This window comes from Idiotropiscis lumnitzeri, chromosome 17 (assembly GCF_059441095.1).
Source record: "Idiotropiscis lumnitzeri isolate Australia: NSW breed Sydney's pygmy pipehorse chromosome 17, RoL_Ilum_1.0, whole genome shotgun sequence".
Classification (NCBI taxonomy): domain Eukaryota; kingdom Metazoa; phylum Chordata; class Actinopteri; order Syngnathiformes; family Syngnathidae; genus Idiotropiscis; species Idiotropiscis lumnitzeri.
Genome location: NC_142407.1, coordinates 9,185,463 through 9,204,066, shown reverse-complemented (window position 1 = coordinate 9,204,066; position 18,604 = coordinate 9,185,463). Strand labels below are relative to the sequence as shown.

The 18,604-nt window shown below is 40.4% G+C and overlaps 1 protein-coding gene and 1 long non-coding RNA gene across 5 annotated transcripts in view; both read right to left on the bottom strand.

Moving 5' to 3' along the window:
* The window catches only part of igsf9bb (immunoglobulin superfamily, member 9Bb), a 41,030-nt gene extending 29,656 nt beyond the window's left edge, over nucleotides 1-11,374 (bottom strand). For all 4 annotated transcript variants that reach the window (XR_015839594.1, XR_015839593.1, XM_088279624.1 and 1 more), the window contains exons 1-3: nucleotides 11,123-11,374; nucleotides 3,433-3,624; nucleotides 577-723 (exon numbers count right to left, since the gene is read on the bottom strand). Coding sequence is in view for 2 of the 4 variants with exons in the window: in XM_088279624.1 (XP_088135750.1) it covers nucleotides 577-723; nucleotides 3,433-3,624; nucleotides 11,123-11,186 (403 nt within the window). In the remaining 2 variants the exon portion in view is untranslated. The remainder of the gene's footprint in view (nucleotides 1-576; nucleotides 724-3,432; nucleotides 3,625-11,122) is intronic.
* Nucleotides 11,375-14,191: 2,817 nt separating this feature from the next.
* On the bottom strand, nucleotides 14,192-16,041 carry LOC148320092 (uncharacterized). The gene is made up of 3 exons (XR_015839613.1): nucleotides 15,799-16,041; nucleotides 15,587-15,676; nucleotides 14,192-14,464 (listed from the first exon to the last, which is right to left on the bottom strand). It is a non-coding gene; the product is annotated as an uncharacterized LOC148320092 (long non-coding RNA).
* Nucleotides 16,042-18,604: the final 2,563 nt, after the last annotated feature.

The following is an 18,604-nucleotide window of genomic DNA, read 5'->3' as shown; positions in this document are numbered from 1 at the left end:
CTCCCAGAAGTAGACCGAATCACCGTTACAGAGTCAGCCATTATTCCTGATGAGAAGTGTCCCCCAGATACTGAAGCAAAATAACTCAAGATAATGGTGTCATCTGAAATCACCCGCATCGGGGTTCTTCCATTAATCTGAAATACACACATTCAAGTTCCAGGGAGTACAGATCTCCGATGACCTCTCCTGGACATGCAACACCACAGCAGTGATAAAGAATGTCCACCAGCGTCTGCACTTCTTGAGGGTCCTCAGGAAATTCAACCTGGACAAGAAGCTTCTGCTGGTCTTCTACCACTCGTCCATCGAGAGGCTGCTGACGTACTGTGTCTCTACCTGGTACGGCGGCTGCACTGAGGCAGACAGAGTGAGACTCCAGAGGACGGTCAAAACAGCGCAGAGGATTATCGGCTGCCCTCCCCCCTCTCTGTCGGACATCTACACCACCCAGAGCCTCAGCAGAGCTCTCAATATCATTAAATTCTTAAACATTCTTTCCATTACAAACAGGTGGGGAAATGGGGGAAAAACAAACCCCGAAAACCCAAACAATATTGCTCTGATTGCTCTTACCATTGACAGTTAGATGCACCCAACTGCCGTTGTAGAAAGTATCATACTGCTGCTCCAGCATCAGCACCTTACACTCATACCAGCCTTGGTCGTCTGAACGAACATTTTCTATCCGCAGGGAGGACTTGCCGTAGAGAGTGGCCCGGCCTACAGAGGGGGAAAATACACAAGAGATCAGCAGCATGAAAGGCAGGTGGCTGGGTAATGTAATGAGGAAGGCAAAGGTGACAAGTGTAACAACAAAAAAAAAAAAAGGAGAAGGATGAAAAATGGCAAGTGAATATTAAGAAGCGACCCAACCTTCAAATAGCTCAGTTATAAATAGGCAAGGAATCAAAAGTGTGCACTGCGGGTGTACGTGTAACATCAGTGTGTGTCACCTTTCTCTGAACAGCACTGCAACAGTAACACGACATCAAAGTGCAAAATTGACTCGCGACAGAAATACAAAGTGACACCTGTCAGCCTCGGTGGGGATGAGATGTTCTTTTCTTGAGCACGGCAGTCTGTTTTTAAGACACACTGTGGCAAGGGCAGGACATAACTTCCTGTAATGAGTGGCAAGTAGCCAAAATGTGATAACTGACAGCACGCTGTTTTGCTAGGATATCCCGATCCAGAAGATATCAAATTTTGACCGGACGATGATAGCGTTAGGGGGAAAATGCATTTTGCTCAATGCCAGCTGGTAACTGGATCACAGCAGATGGTCTTTTGGCAATAAGGGTTAAACAAAGGATTTCTGGGAGTGTATGCCAGCTGAAAAACATCAGCATTATCAAAGCGAAGCGAGCCCTCAATAATCCCCTCGCCCTCGTCTATCTTTTCTACTTAGTGACTATTTCAGACTAATTTTGCATAGCATTCCAAATCCCCTCTGAAGAACGCGGGGGGGGGGAAAGCAGGTGTATTGAATGGTAGAATTTTGAAAGAATAAGAAAGAAAAGATGAAGATCATCACTTTACATTAATGAAAGTAACTTGACATTAAAAGATGTACTGGGCATTATGCAGAAGAGATCGCGTTTGCTTCATCGTCTGCGTTTTTGGTCATGTTTTTGTGAAGATTCATATTATATTATATTATATTATATTATATTATATTATATTATAATATTCTTCATATTCTGATTTTTTAAAGGTCACAAAATGACAAAAGAAGCGATAAAGTTCTTGAATGCAAATTTTTATACGGCACAATGTTATGTTTTTTTTGTTTTTTTTGAGGTGATAGCGTTCAGAGAGACAATAAGAGTCACACTCACACGCACACACACACACACGCCTACACACAAGCACGTCTGCCTAAGCACAGTGGTCTCCTTCACGCTGCAGAGGAATGTAAATTGTATTTGGAGTAACAAAGAGTCATGAATGCGGTAAAAGGTGAAGCCCCAAAAATACTTCTAAAATAGTTAGCTTAGCCTGATTATCGAGCCGCCACGCTGGGCAGCAACATGAAGGAGCTGAGGGTTGCGACACAATCACAACGACTTCACTTCAAATACCACTAGTGAAAACATTTTGGTGACAAGCAAACTTGTTCCTCGCTGATCGCAATTAATGAGATAATAAATCAGTCGTGTGATTTGTAGATGAGTCACACGGGTGCCCACCAACTACATTTCTGTGTGGACTCAATATTTTAGCCTGCACATGTTAGATAAATCCAATTAACTCAAACAGAGGAGTCCCCCAATCTATATTAAAGCATATATGGGCCAGTCCACCAAATCGGTGCCATGTGTGTCCCCAGGAAATAAAATGGATACATTTACTATACAATTACAAGCTGGACCAACAGATTGGGTGGACCATCAAGAAACAGCTTATGGAAGATCTGAAAAGGATCAATCAGAGACAACTCTCGGCGAAATATAAACTGTGACGTGATCAGTTCACACTCTACAGGAGGAGGATGTAGAACTTAAAAATGAGCAAGATCCCCGCCTCCATTCCGAGAAAGATGAATGGGAAAGTCAATGCATTCATCACAAAGTGGATGGGGCTGCCTCTCTTTGGGAAGAATGCACTGACTCCGACACTGCAGTCCATTCTGGCAGTGACGGGCCGTGCATTTCACAAGCATACCTTCAGTGAAGTCCCACTTCGTAAGACTTAAATAAATGCCCCTGATAATACCATCATTTATTACTCCTCGGCTGGAGAAATAAAATACATACACACAGTTACACACTGCCTAGTGTTGGACCGCCTCGGCTCACTGGAGAGGCTCTCTTGAAAGGTCCGTCTTGAAAATGGCCTTGAAAGAAAATCTGCAATCAAATCCACACTTTCTCATCTTTCATTCATGGCGGGTTAAAGAAAATAATAAAATACATTAGCCAGGTCTCAATTTCCGCATAGCGCTGTCCTCTCACAAGTGATTATCGAATCACAGGACACATTCGCACCTTCTCAACATAAGGCCTCCGAGAAGGCTTACTGTAACCAACTCGTGACGTGAATGGCTATCGCAACTGTCTATCAACTCTAAGAGCCCGTTTCCTCACACAGCACCGGCCTTGGATGAATATTATGTGCCACTGGTACTATGAAATCTGCCTGGCAACACAAGTTAGCTGAATTGTCATTGGATAAAAACTCCCACCTAAAAATATAACACTGAGATGCAAGGAGTGGTTTTTATTGTGGTCATTTCCTTTTTACACTTTTGAGATAGTAAGAATAATAAAATATGAGGACCAAATCACCATTGAATTATGGCTAGATTTTTCATTCAAGTTACTACTTGCATATGTTACCGTTTTTACTGTCTTTATATTTAACAGCAGAAAATGTCCAACCTCAAAATCCCCCCCCCCCCCCCCCCCCCAAAAAAAATCCACATCTTACCAGCATATTCTGGGTCCACATGAGGAGGATAAAACCGAAAGTTGATGAAGAATGGGATTGGCATTCCATACTTGAACCACTCCACCACGTAGGGCTGGCCGTTCAAAGGGTGGGACACATCGCACCCCAGGATGATGTTCTCTCCTGCACGTGCTGTCACAAACTGGGGCTCCTCTCGCACTCCGTGGGCACCTGCAGCAACAGCGAGCACAGGTCACTGTCCAGCACTGGCTAACAAAAAGCTCATCTAAAAATTCTACTTTTAATCAACACAGTTTTTAAAATGATAAACTATTCAAAACTACTCTCTTGTTTTGGTTAGATCAAAATCGATTTTCCGATTCAAATCGTTTTTGGAGGGTCTATTATTTTTATTATTTTTTTATTATCAACTCACTGAACTAAAATCCATTTAAAAATATCACAAAGGAGTGAGAAATAATTCCACGTTTATCAGAAAAGCAGCATCGGTAGGCAAGAGTGGGCAAGAATCTACTAATAGCTATATTGAGAGTTGTGGTCTTTGAGGGATTATTTATATCTGAAAACAAAAAAAAACACATGATACGCTTTGAATTCCATCAGTCAGAATAATAACGCCTGGTAGTGATAAATTAAGGAGCCAAGTTGAAGGCCTGGAGGGAGAAAGATTACAACACTTGAATGTGATCTATCAAGACAGAATCTTTTCATCTGGTCTTGCCTTTATCATTTTTTTTTTTATCTTATTTGAAAGAATGTAGGCGAGTAAAGTAGGAAATATAATGAGGAAAGGTAATGAGAAAAGAACGTGCGTAGTACAGAAGGATATCTTCTTTTTTTTTTAGAATAACTGCTTTAATAAATCCCGTAGAGATGATGTGTCCACCGACCGGCTCACATTGATGCTCTGCTAATTACTTGGTAGTAGCTTGGCTTTATGGGCGTTTACCTGAACCGCTAAGATATTACCTGTCAAAACGACTAATCAGTACTCAGTGACTGTCAAAAAAGCATAACATTAAAAAAAATAAAATAAATCTCGTTTTAGTTACAGTTACATTGTTGGACAATTTGCACATAGTATATATATATTTTATATTATTATTATTATTATTATTATCATCATTATTATTTATTTATTGTTTAAAAAAATTCCTGATGCAAAAAATAAGCAAAAGTTACCCACCAAGAACTCAGTACTCGAGTATGACCCTGAGTACTCATAATCAATTATTTGGAGGACGACTTTCTACTTTTACATGAGTACATATTCAGTTGGCCAAACTACCACCTGGTTAAAATTTGCTGATGACACAGCAGCGATTGCTGTCAGATCCCATATTTCATCATCGCTTTGCCCTGCAAGAATTTGTGAAGATGTGTGAATGCTCCTGTCTTTAACTCAATGTGAGCAGGACAAACATGATGAAAGTGACAACAAACTTGGCCTATTAGCTGAGGCCATACATGCAGTCCGCAAGTTTGATGACATGACACAAAAGTCCATCTGTGAGGGTGCACCAGTCCCATTGCGTGTATGAACACCCATATGTTTGAACATCATGTTTGCTACGCATTTGGAAGAGAAAAGTTATCTTAAAAGAGAGAGAGAGAGAGTGAGAGAGAATGCTGGCTACCTAATGTGAAAATAGCTTCATGCCAAATAGTAAACTTTGAAATGTGCAACAATTTTCAATGAAAAAAACTTCCTTTCCTTATAGCACAGTAAATATGTAGTTCATGAACAGGAGAGCTCTCATGCTCACCAGTAGAACCAGATAATGACTGTGTGCGCGCTATTCCCAGTAGTGTAGAGCACACACACTATTTCAAGCGTTACGTGTTGATTGGCTGCCGGTGACATCATCTTAGATTGCACACCAACAGGGCCCTCGGTGCTATGACTTCACTGTTGATGATGAAAGCGGGAGAGAGTGAGAGAGAGAGAGAGAGCAGAGGATCGAGATGTAAACCAGGGGAAATTTTCCTCTGCCACCCCCTCACAATTCCCAATTAGGATTGCGTTCATTTACAATCAAAGACCCAAGGGAATAGGCAGTTGGGAGGTACGCCCCTAAGAAACTCATTTTGATAATCCAGGTGATGATCCAAAGACAAATAATCTAAAAATAAATTAATACATTTTTATTCTTTGGTTTTCGGCTCAACATGAGACTGTTGCTATTCTGTCGTTCTTCTGGTATCTACTGTAATATGTTTTGATTTGTAAAGTGCTTTATTACAGCTGCAGCTGTTGTGAAATGCGCTATATGAATTAATTTGTATTGTATTGTCTTCAAAACATTAAAATAAACAATTGATACCTTTTCTGTCCAGGTTTATTTTTGTTTGTGTTGCTAAACAACCTTCAATGTGTTCGCATATCTTACACCTAATCAGCATGTTCTTTATTTTTTTTTTTATCAATGTTATAACTTGCCTTCCAAGGTGAAATGTTTTTTTTTTTAATCTCGTATTTTGTCAAATAAATTATACCTATTGCATGTGACAGTTTAATAGCAGCCCGGTTTGTTTTTATTTTATTTTTTTTATGATTATTTTAATTTATTGTTTAGGTTTGGACTGGAGAGGGGAAGCTCTCTAATCTCGTTGTACGCTTAGTATAATGAAAATAAAGGGCATTCTGATTCTATATGCATCATTTTTGGGGGGGGAATGGAGAGATATATCTTTGAAGGAAATGCATTAAGACTTAAAAACCACACCACAAGTGTTCAATCTCAAGTAACTACAGGCCGCCAATGTATTAGCAGTATGTGCTATACGGTTCTCTGTTCTTTGTGTGATTTCTGAAGCTGCATTCTGAATTTTCGTCCACCTGCCTCCACTATATCCGTAATGGCTTTGAGCTGCTTACCCCCTGCTGACTGTTAGAATTAGGCCAGACTACTGAGAGTGCATCAGTGAACAATTAACTCAAGAAAGCTCATGAACAAGCACTCTGAAATGACATCATCTGATGATCTACTTTTTAAACATAATTATCAAGAGACTCTAATCTAAAACCAGAACAAAAAAAAAAAGTGCGGGTGTTTTTAAAAGCACCCATGTCTCTTGCCTACGGTGAGAGAGAGGGTGGATCCTGAACTTATCATCACACAATTATTATGAGTTGTGTACATCAGGTATTTATGAAAGCAAGCCAATTGGCAGACCGCTACTTTCCCGGAGTTATCACGACCGGGAATCTAAATTAACATTCGCCAACCAGACCATTGTGGGTTTCAATTCATTTGGTCAGGATTTGATAAAAAAAAAAATTAAAAAAATTTTAAAAATGTGCTTCATGAACCAGATGTTGTATTTTTTGTGTCCTGTCGATGGCACTGTTGGTTTAAATAAAGGCTTTCAAAAATGTAAAGTACGTGTGCTTTCATCCCAATGCTGAACAGAGAGTGCCATCTACTGGAGTCCAAAAATACTACAACTGCTTCATGAAGCAGATTTGAAGCTTCATTTACTCATCACTAGTGCTGTGTCTAACAAACTTGGTGCTTCCTCCCGCTCTGAGCCAAAGCCTGCAGTGCGCTGAACTTCAGTGTCATGATTGGGTGAGGTAAGCAATAAAATGTCTCCTGCCAACATTGACCCATCGAACAAATAAACGGTGGGTCAACTCAAATGCAAAACTTTAACTTGGGTTCATTGAAACCCACAGGTTTAGTGAATCAATGTCAGGTATTCAGCAGCGATCAAAACAAAGTGTGTAACAGTGTGACGTGTGTGTGTGCATGCAAACCTTGATCCATAAAAGGCCTTTTTTTTTAACATTGTATGAAGCAGAGCGCAATGTCAAGCCCATTTGTTGTGTATGTGCTGCAAGGGCAATGCAGCATCATGTTGCACAGCAATGCTCAAGGTGAGCTTTTGCCGTCACGGCGCCGTGCCTTGAGTTCAACTTTGGAGTGGCATCACTGAGACGTCAGACAACAGATCCAATAGGAGGGGGTTGTCAGTGGAGTGATTTGAGATTGCTAACCATGGATGTGAGTACAAGTAGAAGACGAGATATGCGGCGACATTGGTTGGGGGAACGTTCACATCTAAAGCAATGCATGTACTGTACTTAGGACTTTGTAAAAGGTCATTATCATTATGAATGACGCACAATATGCCCAGCAACAGCGCACGCAGTCTGTGAGCCAGAACATTTTCCCACACATCGTTTGGAATCTTAGTCAATCAGGACCTCGGTGTTTATAGTGAAGAAGGCATCAGAGATACGGTAATCTGGGAAAGTTTATTGGAGTTAATTAATTAGGTTTCAGTAGTTGTTATGAGCTCACTTTATCGAAAAAAAAAAATGCACACTCATGCATGCATGTACTCCCCGCATGTCATGCAGTGACAGATAATCTTAGCTAGAAATGTTAATTGAGATCATCAGTGTGTAAACTACAGTACACAGGCCAAATGACGCCCTCATCGCATTGTTTATTAAATTGGGAGAAATCCAAATAATTTCAGCAAAAATATATTGGAGTGGAACATAGCTAATGTATTTTTTTTTTTTTTACAACTTTCCCTACAAAATGTGTCCCAGCAAACTATAGTACACTATGAATGAATGATGGGAAAATGAAGCTTCAAATTTGCTTCATGAACCAGTTGTTGTATTTTTGAGTCCTGTAGATGGCACTGTTGGTTTAGGTGTTTTTAAAAAAATGGCAAGTCTGTGTGCTTTCAGGTCAATGTTGAACAGAGAGTGCCAACTACTGGAGTACGAAAATACTACAACTGCTTCATGAAGCAGATTTGAAGCTTCATTTACCCATCACTAGAAATCGCCAAGCAGCCATCTTAAGCAAAGTATCCTCCTTTCACACAGTGAAGAGAATAAGTGTAAAGATGTTGTATCCAAGATTCATTTGTTAATCAATCAGATTCGACTTTTAAATCACCCGTTTATAGTTGAGACCAACCTAATTAACTCATTCGCTGCTATCGATAAAAAATATCCATTCATTTTACCTGGGCTGCGAATGAGTTAATCAATTTTCCAGCTAGTCCAAACCCGAGTTCCAATCATGTGTTCACACCGAAACCAACAACACCATAAAATTGGCACGCTATATTATGTGGCTCTCAACACACTCTTAATTACTGTATTTCAGGGTCAGGCGATCCTGGTAACATAAACACTGCTTCCCAAGGGCATACACGCGTGAAAGCAGACTGTTGTGTTGAATGTGCACTGAGCCTCCATCAACATCCTCCAGCATATTCTTTGGCCACTTTTAACCTGACGATGACTGAGTTCACCCGAGAGATGAAGGGGAGGCTGCTGAGGGAACGGAGTCCGATCTGACAGCAGGAGTGGGGCAGTCTGGCACCAGTCCGGGGTTATCACTGGCAAAAGGAGATGTATTTGCCAGCTGCCAGCTTGGGAGAGCAGAACTCAGCTAGGGGGATGCTGCAGCCCGGGCTGGCTGGTGTCCTCGTGTCTGTGGGCGCACTCATTGATGCTGACTCACCCAGAGGGCAACACTGACATGTTCAGGCCCATGACAAACTGCAAAACCACTTAGAACACCGGAGGCAGTATTTCTGTTTAACAGTTGCAAGTAGAGATTATTGTTTTTTTTTTTTTTTTTGGTTTTTCAGTTTCCACACCCATGGAAAAGATGAGGGAAGCCGCTTATAAATGAGGTCCTAAGACTTCTTTTGGCGAACGATGTTCAACTCTATCCTCTTTGGGTAAGACATTATATAACATTTGCTATGGAGCCTGTCAAGCTCAGCAGCATGCAAAAAATTGCTAAATAAATTTGGTGTCAAAAGTTGAACAATGCAGTGGTGAGTGATAACATTTTTTAAGTCATCAAAAATTGCTCAAGTGCTCATCTGAATCAGCGATTCTGATACATACACTGTCCTTATTTCCCTCCATCATCTCCTCTCTCCAATCTTAAGAGTGTGAAGTATGCTAGCAGGTATTGGGGGAGGAAAAAATATTATCAGCAATATCGTGCGCTATGATGGCAAAGGAGGAGGAAAGTGATAATCAGGATCTAGTCAAGTGACTCTGTGATCACAGACCCGCAAAGGTTTCAAATATGGAGGAGTGTCCCGTCTCTGCAGATAAATTAACAGCAAGGCGCAAGTCCACGTCCTTAGTCTGTAAATGATTTGGTGCAGACAAGATTGACGTCGGTCGGAATAACATTGTTCGATGTGGCGAAACGGTCACCGTGGAGAGAAATTTATTACGAGGAAAGCTTTGCAACACCAAAAGCACTCAGAAAACCGTCCCACAGTCACATTCCCCTCCTGCCACTCAGTGAGTGTTCAAATGTATTTATTCCATTTAATCATTTATTAATTTATTCATTTATTTATGTAGTCATTTGCTCGTTCCATCTTTATTTGCTCCTGCAGAGAATGTCAAATATAGTGGGAAAGAGAGAGGAGTGAGTAGATGGGACACTACGATACGCAATGCAAGCCACTTTTTTTTTTATACCAATTGTCCTCAATAGGGTCATAAATGAACATAAGCCAATCCCGCCCTGGTTGCCAGCCAGTGGCAGAGTGCATATAGCCCAACAACCATTCACTCTCACATTCACACAATGAGTCATTTTAAGTCTTCAATTGCCCAAACATGCATTCATAAAACATATTGAAGCAGGATGAATGAAAAGGTGATAGCCTAGTAAGACGACAAGCGTCTTGGCATTGCTGCCTCTAATAAATATAACTTTAATATATTACAATTACATTCATACTGCAATGTTGATGGCCGAGGGGAAAGTCTGTTGTGCAATGGCACAATAAACAATGTTGTGTCTGGTGCAGACTGTCTGGATCACACATTGAAGGGAGACAGCTGGTGTCTGTCCTGGCCAGGTTTGCAAATTGATTGGCCTCCCATAAATGCACTGGATAAATACTTTGGTGCCTCTGAATGACAATCACAACCCACACTCGTGTGACTTTCATTTCAACAGCTCATCTTGAGCAGATTGGTTTTTGGGCAATCACTGCATGGATGCAAGGTCAGAGGTCAGGATCACCTGCTTTATTTCAACCATCTCGCAACACACTGCTAACTGAACTAATATGTTTTTTGTTGTTGTTTTTTTTTTTTGTTAACATTAAGCTCGGCAACATAAGTTCTACTGACCCTAACTTGAGGAGAAGCAGCGGTGTGCCATTACGTCAAGCCCACATTCGTACGTCCACACACGCACGCTCACACAGGTAGTGCGCTCTCTGGCGGACAAAAGTGGTACGACTCGGGCAACAAACCATGCAATCATATTCCAGCACATTACCACAAACATAGACAGACTGGGAAGCCAAGGATCATACTGCAACTGCTTGCTCACCTTCCACTCTGCGGAGCTAATTCTCAAAGCAATCCAAATGCAAAATGTTCTACCTGAATCCCACCGCGATAATACTGCCATCAGCGTAGCTGAGTTGTGTATTGCAGTCAACGAAAGCATTTTTGTACCCACACACCTTGAAGAACCTCCGTCACAATGCATTGCTTTGCGAGGACGGGTCAACTCAACACAGGTGCAGCAATGAGCCAACTTTGCTTTGTAAAGTACGTCATTTTAAAAGCAGCCGCAATTCCAGAAATAGTCAAATAAATGCGTGTTTTCAAATAAAAGCAATTCAAGGGTTAAACTTTCAGCAGAATTCGCCGGTACTTAAAAGCGATTGCGCTTCGACTCACCTTGAGCGGCCGTTCCTCGGGTGCTGAATACACTTGCTATCAAAGTGGCCACATACCAAATCATAGTACTATTCCCGACCGGAAATAAACCGCATCATATCTCAAAGTGCCCCTTTCGGTGAAGCTCTCATCATCGAGTGTTCCAGTGGATGTTGAAGGTGGCCGGTATCCTTTCCTAATTCAAACCGAGCCCTGGACACTTCCCCATCAGAGCGTGCCCCTCTCTTCCCCTCGCCGCCACTCTCCTCTCTCATCCCGAGACGGATCACCTGCGCCAATGGGACTACAGCAAACGAGTCTTGGAGACCGAGCAACAATCGTTAGGTCATCGCGAGCCCGCCTCTGCGCTATGCCCATTGGTGGATAGGGGAGAAATCTAATTATTGATTGGTTACTTGCAGTGTCAGTTTCTAAACCGTTTTGATGCGTTCAAGTTTTTTATATCGACTCGGAGTTTCTGGAATCCAACCTGAAGAAATTACGTCAACCTCGACAAAAACGGAACTTGTTATATTGAGCCATTTTAAAGGTCTGATTGTAAACAGTAAACGTGCGAACATGTTGGAAAATATGATTATACTGTCTGCACTATTAAATCTACTGTATTTTATACTGTTTTATTAATCACCCAAAAATGGTTAAAATTATCATGTACATTATTAGAAAAGTACCCATCGTAAAACCTGGCTAACCGACGGGTTCCTATTCATAAATCAAGAATAAAGGTTATTTTTATGTATTTGGCAAGACGCCGCGAATTTTGCACATGAACGAACAGTTTCCCTGTCATATAGCCAATGATTTTCCGATTTCCATGAGAACGATAATGCAACATTGGAGGAAGCCGTTTCATGGTGGGTTGGCTCGCGTAGCCTTTGCGGAGCTGCAGCATCATCCTGCGCAATAATATAAGCGGAAACCTCTGCCTGATAATCATTGCTCAGTGAAATCAATTTGTTGACATTTTTTATTTAGTCAAATGTTCATTCACCATTCATGAAATATTCCCTTTGTATAGACACTGACGAGGACTTTGCGGCGCAGGAACTATATGTTAATTCGTTGTGATTCATTCTGTTTGAAGCACTTCAAAAACTGTGCGTCAGCTATGTAACCCAGATATGTCTAAATATGGACAGTTTGAAATTCAACTGACTCAGTTGCCGTTCACATCAGACAGCATGCTCATGCATCATAACCTGCTGCTTCTGCTCTTGTGTGTCTCCTGGAGGGAACCTGCACTTGGGGCAAAGCACATGAGGTGCACAAAAATGCCAATGATGAATTCTGTGGACAAGTCCAGTACAAGCACCTTTGGCATTAATTTCTATTTTGTTAACATGCTAATTTGAAAACCAGTAAGTACTGGACTTTCTTGGTTGATGGTGTTGGCATTTTTTTTGTAGAAAAAGAAACAAGTGTGAGTCTTCCTGTCAGAAATAGAAAAAATAATTACCATACACAAACGTACACAGCCTTTTTTTTAAGTTTATCCTGTTTGATTTACAGGGTGAGCCGCAGCCTATCTCGAGATGGGAGACATTGGATGAGAGACGATAGACACCTTAGGATATTTGTCAGGCCTGTGTACATTAATTATAAATAAAAAAAACATTACTTCTTAATTTTGATACATTTGAAAACTATGTATGCATTCCCTCTCCTTTTTCTCAAAATTTGTGACAATTTTTCAAACACCAAAGACAACAAAGACAAATAGGTAGATGTAAACTCAACCGTGGTTGAGATAATTGATTGAGATCTCGGGATGTTATAGTGGAGCAAAACTGGGGCAGCAGCGACATAGCACAACATGAACCAGGGAGCATTAACAATGACTTGTTCACCTAGAAAATTAACTTTCCCAACGCAGCAACCAATACATGCAGGAAAAAAATGGGAACATATCAGTACACCCACCCCATCCCTACGGACGCCACCTGGCGGAATACCTGATGAGGAAGGATGGAGCGAGTGGATATCCCTCCCAGTTGACCAGATATTACCCTGCCCTTCGTTTTGGTCTGGAGACGAAAATTAACCTCACCGTGTAGACACGATGAGGAGGAGACACTATTGGAGGACTCTGCAGGCTGGCGGAGACTGGCTTGAGCAGCAAAACGTGGAACATAGGGTGACTCTTGAGGGAAGTGGGGAGTTTGAGCCTCGTCGTAGGCTGGTTAATAACAGCATAAATCTTAAAAGGCCCTTTAAAAAATGGTTCCGGTTTCATAGTTCCCCGCAGCCAAATGAAAGTATTGTGTGGAAAGCCAAAATTCTTGTCAGACGACACTATAGGAGCAGCGATCCTGAAGCATCAGCAAGCTATTGGTCGTGAGCAGCAGTCCAGAACAAGGCAGCACGAGTTTCACTCTAGACATGATTTGCCGTCCAAAGACAGGCGCGAACCGACGGAATTGCAATGTCGGGCGGAAATGGAACCTTGGAGGTTGGTCAATGTGAAATCTTGAAAAGTGACATACGTGGGGCAGACCGGCAAGTTGTGAGCGCAGCGCAGGTAGGAGGACCAAGATGAGTGGTGTCATCGCAGATGCAAATGAAGAGAAGTGCCGCTTCCAAGTCCTGGTTTGTACGTTCAATCTGGGGTTGTTAGATTCGGGGTGATATCAAGAAGAAAGGCTCATCAACCTTTCCCGTTGGGATTGGGACAATTATTGTACGTTCATCGAAATACCAATTTGGTGATCTTGTGCATGCATGACAGATTTTCCTGCCTGAAGCACCTGCAAAGCTTTCTCACCCATAAATGATTTACGGGCAGCCCCTAATTTTCATTGCCTGGCAACTAATCACATCTCAGTAAACAAACCTTTCTAATTGCATGCCAATAAAAAAAACAAATTAGCCACTGAGATTGGAATGATGGCGCTCATCATCTCTGGCTCCACGTTTCAGATGCAGGGGAAAGGAGTGCTCACATTTTGCAGCGGTTTCGTCGCCTTGAATGAACTACGAAAAGAAATGTACGTTTTCTTGGTAGGACTTTGACGATCTTGCTTTCATGGAATAATTTCCACATTTAGCTACGGTAAAGTTATACAAACTATATTGTCTCGTATTGTATTGTATTAAAACCACAAACATTGATGAAATTAATTGCTCGTCACCAGGCATGTGCAGGACTGAATAACAAATCATGCGCTGTAATGAACTAGGTCGATTTTGGTTGTCTGGGTTCCTTCCGCAGTCTCACACTCGCAATCGCATATTCCGGTTCTTCCCCATGCAACTTTTTCCACGAGCCCGAGGAGAGGTGAAGTCCAGCTGGCATTAAGCCCAGGAAATGCCTCCACCACTTAGACCGCCACAACAGGGAGTGAACTAAAATGAATCACAAACATATCCAGGTCAGCATACAACATGAAGGCACAACATTGATTCACACCGACGTTAAACGGAATATAGTCGAACCCTCAACTGCTGGATACTGGTTTACCTCTTATGTGGTCGTATTTCAAAAGAGTTTTGGTTTTATAAAACAAATTCCTAGCTCATAGTCGTATTACTAAAGGTCGATTTGGCAGTTAAGGACTTTTTTTTTTTTTTTTTTTTTTTTCTTGAGGGTTGTGACTGCTGCTGTCCTTATATCCCAAAATGTCAGGGGAATATATAAAGGAATTATGTTGTATACAAATTTGTTCTCTGTAATGCCACCCAATACAATGTTTTCAAAGTACTAATTGTATTTATTCACCCACAATTTTTTTTTTTTTTACAAATCTGCCTTTTATCCTGTTAAAAATATTCCTTAGCTAGATCTGAGCATGTTCAACAATAACTTAAAAATCCAATAATATATAAATTATATTTAAATCATGATGAAGCCAAGAATTATTATTATTATTTTTAATAAAATCTAAAATAGTCTAGCTTTTTTTTTTTTTTCCTCAGTGGCCAAAGGAGGCAAACGTGGGTTTGATTCCAAGGCCATTTTGAAGACGTTCCTGTCAGTAGTGATGGGTAAATGAAGCTTCAAATCTGCTTCATTGACCAGTTGTAGTATTTTTGGACTCCAGTAGATGGCACTCTCGGTTCAACATTGGGGTGAAAGCACACTGACTTCACATTTTTAAAACCCTTTATTTAAACCAACAGTGCCATTTACAGGACTCCAAAAATACATCAACTGGTTCATGAAGCAAATTTGAAGCTTCATTTTCCCCATCACTACCTGTCAGGAGAAGCCAGCTCTCGAGAACTGACATCCAACACCCAGTAGTGCGTAAGTGTGTCTCTATATTAATGACGCTCTTATGAGGGGTATTTATTCAAGTCGGACTAAGTAGGACTTCACTGAAGGCCTACATGTAAAATGCACAGCCCTCCACTGCTGGCTAATGCAAAATTCCCATCAAACAGCGCTGACTCACTGCCAGCAAGAAACTTAACTTGTCTTGAGCGTGTGGGTTCCAACTATGAATAATCATGACTAATGTTACTGACCTTTCTGGTCCAGCCTACTTCACACCGGGGCAGCTGATACCGTACCCTGAGCCCTGTGAGATCACTCGTTCTGCAGTCACCCACGAACACCTGATGCAAACAAGTGAGCCCGTCACCGTTGTCGTCAACAACCTCTGGTCAGTTGCTCATGTTGCATGACCCTGACAGTAAACAAAAGAATGAGTCACACGCTACCATGGATTCCAACTTGCCTTTTTTCATTTGGGTGAAGCAGATTATTTTCATCCAACACACATCCATGAGCACAGTCAAAAAAAAAAATAATTTGAATGACAAGCTGTTCCACAAAGTTGTATTTTGTTTGTATATCTGAGTACAAAATAACCGGGATCAACAAAGTAAGGACTTGACTTGGGAAACCGAGACTGACATGGACAACAGAAATGAACTGGACGCAGAGAGCGACAACGAACCAACAAGAATCGAAAGCACCCAGGGAACTAAATACAAACTAAGTAACGAGACAATGAGGAACACCTGGACAAGACACAAAAAGTTTGAGGGAGCTGATTGGTTCACACCAGCACAGGTGAACACAATCAGATAGAGCACAAGAAACACACTAAAAAAGGGAAAACATGAAAAATAAAAAAATAAATACTCAAATCAAAAACATCAAACACAGACTATGACAATGTTCAGAGCTTCTAACATAAATGGAATATTAGTTAAAAAAAAAAAAAAAAGCAACATGACAAGAACCAAACACAGAAGCAAATGATCCAACAAAGACAAGGCACTAAATACAAATTAAAAATTATTTCGCAAAACATTGACTCAAAAATCAACAGCAACTGTTGACGCTTTCTGAAGACCATGTATCAACAAATATTTCGCGCGAACTATGGCGATAGTTGATTTTAGGTTATGTTAAATTAGATTGGGCAAGGTTTCATGATTATTTTATTAATCACAAAATAAATGGTTAAATGTTTGACCAAACTCAATAAAAAATGTATATTTGCACATCACATTAAAGTGATTATATCGTTTTTTTTTTTTACAAATTTAACAAGATCCTCTTCATCTTTATTTGGAGCACTTTATTCTTTCTCAATCAGGTATTGTTCACAATTTCATTATTGTAATATTACAACTTTTTCATGTGATTACCATTTTCTTGTGGCTATTGAATGGTTTTATTTTCTTTTATGATCCTTATATTCTTTTTTACAACATTGCTCGGTTCATGTGAGGTGAGAAATAATGCGGAGGCGACTCACTTGAGCCTAGACAAAGATTAACAATGCATGAGGCCCTTGAGTATAAAATCTCTGATAAAAATCAAAATTTGATCCAAATCAAATATGCAGGACTTGACGTCTAATTCAGTCTCACAAGAACGCGAGCAGCCAGAAAGAACGCAGCAGATTGTGTGTGCGCAGAGAAAAGGGCCTTAACTTGGATTAAAAATTTGAGACAATTCTTTCTGCCTGGTCGAGTTTATCCAAACTGAAACACTGAGCGTGTGGTAATGCGGAGGATAATTCACGAACAGTAGAGACACATTTCGAATCGGTAATCAACAAGAACACATGTAAGGATCATTTGCTAATTACAACCGTAACAAGCCAATCGAAGTTTATTTGACATAGTACTTGTTAAAAAAAATCAAAACAATCTATTCATCCATCTTCTATTTTCTATACCGCACGACTTTGGATGGGAAGGCAGCCAATTGCCGGACACGTTTGTACTGAATGTCAAAATTACTGACATTTAAAAACAAAAAGATTATATAACATTTATTAAATGTTAGCTTGTTTCATTTTTGTTGTGGATAATCACATTTTAGATACAAATAGCGGTTCTGGCATCAAACTGCATCAATTTGTTTTTGGAAATCTAAAGATGGCTGTCAGGCTTGTGGTGATTAATTTTACATCAGCCTGTTCGGGAGCTGGATATTTCATTCCATTTCTATTGGCAGTCTCATGATGAATTCAGTGTTGCAAATAATTAGTTTAAACAATCCATATTAAATGATGTGGACTTGAGGGTGTGTTTCCTTTCCAGCATAAACACACACATTCATTTTGTGTTTACACATTTTGAATTACAAGTCAATTCGACAAGACGTGCAAATTTGCCTATGGAAATTGGATCACAGCACCATCATAGATAAGAACCATTCTGGACTGTTTGTTCGCTCTGGGTACTCAGATTACCTCCTACATTTATAAATATGATATGATTATTTAATTGAAGACAAAAGTGTCCATAAAATGTGTGGAGAAATAAATCCACAACAGAAGTGTGTTAATCTTGTGATGTTGATTTCTTCGCAGGAAAAGCTGTAAAGAAAATGGATGGAGAATTGAAAAATGTTACTATGCAAAACGGCAGTGGGATGACAGTTTAAAGTTCGCACCTACTCAAAATTCAAACGATAAAATTACGTTTAAATTATGTTTAATGGCTGACAGTTTTGGCGATGACCTGTCACCAGAGGGCGCTGTTGCTTCATTTTTGGCCAGACTACGCAGCACTTGACAGGCTTTGGCTCTGTCCCAATTTAAGATTCCGCATCATAGCCATCACACATTACATGTGAGCGATCTGTCATTCATTCGCTGCGTCGAGACGTGTCTCGTGGAATTTAAAGACTGAATGCAGTATCCAAATAAAGTTGCATTGTATTTTATTTTTTCTGGCCATTCCATTAAAACAGAATTTGCTAACTTTATGGCTGTTATGCGGCTGATGTGCACAATATTGTTGCTCTGGCTTAGGTGACTTTTCTAAAACTACGAAGCCCTCTTTTTTTTACATTTTTCAAAGATAAAGAACGGGGAAAGCAGTAGTAATCAGCTTTCAGAAGAGAAAATATATTCTACCAGTCCCTTATTTGACTCACAATCTTAATTTGTTCTGAGATTTCTGGTCTAGCAATTAAATTCCACGTTGGAAGGAATTGACTTTGAATTTCAAATCGATATCCAATTACATCCTATCTTTGGATATCATCTGTTTATATGTTTAATAAACAAACAAACA